The sequence below is a fragment of the Mytilus edulis genome, chromosome 13 (assembly GCF_963676685.1).
Source record: "Mytilus edulis chromosome 13, xbMytEdul2.2, whole genome shotgun sequence".
Classification (NCBI taxonomy): domain Eukaryota; kingdom Metazoa; phylum Mollusca; class Bivalvia; order Mytilida; family Mytilidae; genus Mytilus; species Mytilus edulis.
Window position 1 is genome coordinate 14,435,098 of NC_092356.1, and position 6,839 is coordinate 14,441,936.

Consider the following 6,839-nt stretch of genomic DNA (forward strand, 5'->3'; position numbering starts at 1 on the left):
AGAAGGGACCTATTTTTGAAGGTTGATGTGTCCATCATATTACATATGTGGCAACCTTTTGTAAAAGTCTTGTACTAAGTTAAACATTAGTTATTATTTAAGTTCCATTGCTAACTTAAAGTCGACACCTTATAATGTAGAATATCTTTTTTGAATAGAAAAGGGTGTTTTAGATTTTTGACGATTGCAAAATTTCCGAGAAAGAATCGAGCAGTCCCTCTTCGAATGCAGCATTCACTATCTTAATAGACATGTCTTTGACAAGCAATACTGTGAACCACTGACAGTGTCTTTAAAGATCCAATGTGAAAAAATGTCAAAAATGGGTTACAGAGTAATGTCCCTGCTAAACTGAAGTGTGCATGTTTCAGCTCTGTGATTCCCAGTGAAGACATATTTTTTTCAGTTAAAACATTCGAGGTACACAGTCTGTAGAATGAAACAAAAGTTAAAGATGATGCTAGTCTTGGCGTTAACTCAAAAATTTATTTAATCGGAACTGGTTAGATATGAAATGAAGTCACAAGACACATGTGGGTCAAAATCTTTAATTGTTTTTACATAGGCGGTAATGGTAACGTTTTTTCCTGTAGCTCAGTCCATATCGTTAACTTGGATATGTATGATAGCTTGTTTCGAAGCTGTGACATTTTCACATATGTGGTTAAATTTTCGGGGTACGAAGTGAGATTACTTTTTCCGTAAATTAGCAAACCCCGAACATCCTGTTGTGATGCGGCTCCTTGTGGTAAAATATCCCCTTTTTAACACAATAAGTTCTTTGAAAATTTAATACTTTGAACACATTCAATAGCTCCATAGTTTTTACACATTTATTCTATGTTCCTCTACTTTCCTAATCACCACAAATAATTAAGTTCAGTCATTTGCTAAAAATAGAAATATGTCCAATATCACTACACAGAGATTTTTTCTTTACACGTGACTTTTGAGTTCCTCATTTCAAGGCGCATTAGGGATGTTGTCCCATGTGAAAAGTCGCTGCTTGAAAAGGCAGAGTTGCCCTTCGTACAACTTAAACACGTAGTCCAACAATGGCTCAATGATCTACAGCATAATTAAAATATCACAAAGTTCACTATTAAAGAAATAACATGAATAAAACTTTTAGCCATTATAGATTTTTATATGAAAAAAAAACCCACAACATAAATAGCTTACCTTCATAAAAAATTACAGGAACTATATTCATAGACAACCGATTACGAGCGACCAAACAGGTCAATATTAAACATCAGATCATTTCGTCGTTTTCTATTGAGTTCTTTGTGTTTCTCGTTTGCTTTTTTCTCTGGCTTATTTACGCATGACATAACACCTTAATTTCATGTTTTAATATATGTAAGAATTATATTTGTTTATATTCTTATTTTTAATATTTGATAGAAGATACATTTATATATAAGCACTAATAGTGTATAGATCGTCACTTGGCTGTCACTTTTTAATCTATAGCTAAGCTTTTTGTAAAAGCTATTTTTTCTTTGTAATAATTGACGTTTACGGCGCTAAATATATTTGCTGTATTTGCCGTCCGTCTTTATGACGTTATGTTTTCCTATGAATGTTATTTCAATTTGTTTACGGCAGTTTATTATTTGGATTTTATTTGGACACACAAGATGTTTTTTATAAGAGAGCATAATCGGTAAGAATATATTTAATCCGACTTTATCATTCATTTCTTTAGCAAGAATTGTAACAATGTTCCGTAAATGAAATATATTGATTTAATCATTTGTGCAAACTTTGTACTTTTATCAGGAAACATGTTTCTTTATATTTTTATGATTGAGAAGTAATTAATGCGCTGTATATTATTTTTATGGATAACGGAATTTAGTTTCACTGTTATTTATGATTTATAATTTATGTATTTGCAGAGAATCGTATCGTATACAACGAAATTAAAGAACTGATTTGATACGCATACTTGACTTTGTTTTGATTTACTGTGTGGTCCAAACAATTCTCGATTCACTATAAAGAAAAGATGGATAGAGAGGCGCATTCGGACGGCGATGGTCATATTTATGAATATAATACAGTTAGAAGACAACGTACAACTCATTTGTCACAGTTGACGAAACTGTATAATGAACTTGAGAAGAAAATGATTTCCCGAGATAACAAGGAAACTGAAAAAAATTTGTATGTCAAACTTTGTGACCGTTTTGAAGAATTTAAAACAGCTCATATGAACTGTTTAGATTTATGCCCCGATGTTCATGTAGTGGAGACTTTGGAGATGAACTTTGATAGCTGTCAGAAAAACCTGAAGGAGTTCCGGGAAAGATTTTCAGAATGGATCAACGGATCAATGGAAAATATTGCCGATGACGAGGTTGGCAGCCGAATAAGTTCGTCGAGTTCCTCTTCATCAAAGGCCAAATTGAGGACGGCAAGGGCTAATCGATTGAAAGCTGAACAGAAACTAAAGAAAACTGAAGAAAAACTTAAGTTAGAGCGTGAAAAAAGGGATTTAGAAATAAAAGAACAATTATTAGAAAAACGTAGTGAACTTGAAGAAGCAAAATTGGAGGAACAAATGTGGCAAGAAGCGTACGACGAAGACAATGACATTATAAACACAAATCAAAATAAAGGCATCATTGCAGAAAGAGCCGTTTCTTCACGTAGAAATAACATTTTGATAAATGATGACATTGATATTCAAGAGGTTTCAGAGACGAAAGCAACGAAGACCGATTCAGACGAAAAGTGCGGGTTCACAGCCGGAAGTTCAAAGTCCAATATCAGCAGTATCGACTCAGCGTTCCAGCGACTGGCGTCTACTCTTCAAGAAGGATTTAATTTACCAAAACCTGAACTGTTGACATTTGATGGTAAACCAATTAATTATACAAAATTCGTTAAGAATTTTGAAACTAATGTAGAAAATAGAGTAGGTGACGATCAAATGAGGTTAAGCTATTTAATTCAATATTGCAAAGGTGAAGCAAAGTCTTCTATTGAAGACTGCGTATTGTTAGAACCAACTGATGGTTATAAGCGAGCTAGGTCAATATTATATTCCCGTTATGGTAGATCACATATAATTGCTAGGTCATACATTGAAAAATTGGTATATGGAACACAGATAAATGCACAAGATCTAGATTCTTTGTCACAACTATCCCTTGATATGCAAAAGTGTGAAATTACATTATCACAGTTAGGTTTTATTTCTGACATCGATAATTCAGACAACTTGAGAAAAATTGTAAAGAGGTTACCAATGCACTTACGAGTAAAATGGGTAGATATTGCACACTCTATAACAGAGTCAGGTAGAGAACCACGTTTTACTGATCTTACAAAATTTATTGATCAGAAATCTCGCATAGCTGCGTCTATGTATGGACTTGATCTTACTAAAGAAAAGGCTGATATTAAAGGTTCAAGTGGCATGAGAAATAAGCCGCATGATTATGTCAGAGAAAAAGTCTCGACATATGCCACAAATAATTTACATACAAGTGAAAATGTCAAACATGAGCAAAAGTGTGTTTGTTGTAATGGTACATGTAGGTACATAGAATTTTGTAGTAAGTTCAAGTCAATGAACTTAGCAGATAGACTGAAATTTGTCAGTAGAAATAGATTGTGTTATAATTGTTTAAAGGGTAAGCATTTTGCAAATAGTTGTAGGAAACCAAAATCATGTACTGTTAGTGATTGTAATGTAAAACACAATTTATTATTACACAGTTGGGTAAAACCAGAGTCTGATAATACAGCTTCCCCTTCTGTTAACTGTGCTGCCACTGATAGTTCTCTTATCAGAAATTGTCTGGGGATTATTCCTGTCCTTGTAAGGGGTGGGGACGGTAACTCTTGTCAAACGTATGCCTTATTAGACGATGGTGCGGATAAAACTTTGTGTGATGAGCGGCTATTGAAAAAACTAAATCTCGCCACCAGACCAGTCACATTTCATATGTCTACAGTAAGCTCGTCCGGTAGTACGATTCACGGCTAAGAAGTCGATTTACAGGTAAGACCCATCGATGGCGATGAAGACGTATCGTTACAAAAAGTTTGGTCAGTGAAAAAGCTTCCGATATCCACCCGCTCAGCAGCTGAAAACGCCGACATTAGAAAACTAGCATATTTAGCTGATATTGATATTCCGAAAATTGACACCAATGATGTAATGTTGCTGATTAACACTGACTCACCTGAAGCTCATATACCGTTGGAAGTAAGATCCGGTACAGGTAAACAACCCTATGCAATTCGATCACGCCTCGGGTGGGCAATTCGCGGACCTATTAGAAATACCTCTTCATCAAATGTTATAAGCGTACATTTTGAAGAGTCAAGAGATGTTCTGTTACAGAGACAACTGGAACGTATGTGGACAACTGATTTTAACGATAACAAGAGCGATGACAAGAATTTGATGTCTGTAGAAGACAAACAAGCTTTGGACATTATGGAATCGTCCATTACTTACGAGGATGGACATTACAAACTAGGACTGCCTTGGCGGGATAAAAACACTTCGTTAACAAATAATATAGCTATGGCACAAGCCCGTTTACAGCAGCTGAAACGTAAGTTGGAACGTGACGACACATTACATAAGATGTACACGACCACTGTAAATGAATATATAGAAAAGGGTTATGCGAAAGAAGTGTCAAACATCGACTCCGAATCAAAACGAATGTGGTACTTACCTCATCATCCTGTCACGAATGTAAACAAACCAGGAAAAGTACGGGTAGTTTTTGACTGCGCAGCTAAATATCAAGGAATATCACTCAACAGTAAACTTTTACAAGGACCTGATCTCATGAACAGTTTGGTTGGTGTTTTAATTAGGTTCAGACAGGGGCAGATAGCCTTAGCAGCCGACATCGAAGCTATGTTCCATCAAGTTCGTTTGCAAGAGGAGGACTGTGATGTCTTGCGTTTTCTATGGTGGCCTAACGGTGACTTAAACCAGAAACCCAGAAGTTATTGCATGCAAGTACATTTGTTTGGTGCTACATCGTCACCCAGTTGTGCAGGATATGCATTAAAACGGACAGCAAGAGATAATTGCCAACTTTTTGATCTGGAAGTATCTACTACAGTAGAGAAAAATTTTTATGTTGACGATTGTCTGAAGTCTGTGTCATCCGAGCAGGAAGCTATTAAACTGGCTATTGACTTACAGTCACTTATGAAAATGGGTGGCTTCCGACTAACAAAATGGCTCAGTAATAGTAGAGATGTATTAAAAGCTATACCGGAGTCTGAACTTGCTCCTGCTGTAGTAAATCTTAGCCCTGGAGATGTGCTGCCGAACGATAAGGCCCTGGGTGTAATCTGGGATGTTAATGAAGATAAAATCAGATTTAAAGTAAAGTTAACAGATAAACCGTTAACTAGACGTGGTATAATGTCCATTGTAAGTTCAATATTTGATCCTCTCGGACTTGTGTCACCAGTTACACTGCGAGCAAAAGCATTTGTACAGAATTTATGCCGATTGAAACTTGGATGGGATGAACAGATTCCACAACATTACTGTGACGAATGGAAAAATTGGTTAACGAGTCTACCCTGTATTGAAAGTTTGTCTGTGAATCGCTGTTTTCGACCAAAAGAATTTCAACGCTTCATAAGCCGACGAGGTGTACCAACAAAGATGTACAGCGACAATGGAACTAACCTTGTAAGCGGAGACAGTGAACTACGTAAATCAATTAAAGAATGGAACCAATCAAAAATTGGAAGACACATGTTACAACAGGAGATTGAATGGCATTTTAATCCACCTTTAGCAAGTCACATGGGTGGTTCATGGGAGCGTTTAATTCGGTCCACTCGTACAATTTTGAAAGCGTTAGTAAAGGAACAGCTTTTAAATGATGAACAGCTTTTAACGTTGATGGCTGAGGTTGAAAAAATTTTGAATGACAGACCTATTACGCCAGTGAGCGATGATCCCAACGACCCATCTGTACTTACACCAAATATGTTACTATTAATGAAGTCAAATTCCTGTATTCCTAGTGGTATCTTCAAAAAGACAGATATTTATGCTAGACGATGGTGGAAACAGGTCCAATATCTCGCAAACGTGTTCTGGAGAAGATGGATTCGCGAGTATCTTCCAACATTGCAGATGCGCCCAAAATGGCAAAGACCGTACACTGATATACGAAAAGGCGATATCGTACTTGTAGCTGAGGTTAATGTGCAAAGAGGACAATGGCCGTTGGGCAGAGTTACCGAGGTTAAAGTGGGTCGGGATGGGCATGTACGTAGCTGTGTTGTCAAAACTCACAAATCAGAATTAGTAAGACCAATAACAAAACTATGTTTACTAGAAGGTTCAGATTTATAGATTGTATATATATTTTTGTTTGTGTGTGTTAATATTTTTTTTTATGAAATTATAGAATTTCATGGTGAGGAGTGTAAGAATTATATTTGTTTATATTCTTATTTTTAATATTTGATAGAAGATACATTTATATATAAGCACTAATAGTGTATAGATCGTCACTTGGCTGTCACTTTTTAATCTATAGGTAAGCTTTTTGTAAAAGCTATTTTTTCTTTGTAATAATTGACGTTTACGGCGCTAAATATATTTGCTGTATTTGCCGTCCGTCTTTATGACGTTATGTTTTCCTATGAATGTTATTTCAATTTGTTTACGGCAGTTTATTATTTGGATTTTATTTGGACACACAAGATGTTTTTTATAAGAGAGCATAATCGGTAAGAATATATTTAATCCGACTTTATCATTCATTTCTTTAGCAAGAATTGTAACAATGTTCCGTAAATGAAATATATTGATTTAATCATTTGTG

The 6,839-nt window shown here is 35.6% G+C and overlaps 2 protein-coding genes across 2 annotated transcripts; both read left to right on the plus strand.

Annotated features, from left to right (window-relative positions):
• The first annotated feature begins 2,014 nt into the window (after positions 1–2,014).
• On the plus strand, positions 2,015–4,003 carry LOC139500117 (uncharacterized). The gene has a single exon (XM_071288854.1). The coding sequence runs from the start codon at positions 2,015–2,017 to the stop codon at positions 4,001–4,003; it is 1,989 nt and encodes a 662-aa protein (XP_071144955.1).
• Positions 4,004–4,177: 174 nt separating this feature from the next.
• On the plus strand, positions 4,178–6,364 carry LOC139500118 (uncharacterized). Its single transcript, XM_071288856.1, has one exon. The coding sequence runs from the start codon at positions 4,178–4,180 to the stop codon at positions 6,362–6,364; it is 2,187 nt and encodes a 728-aa protein (XP_071144957.1).
• The last annotated feature ends 475 nt before the right edge of the window (positions 6,365–6,839 follow it).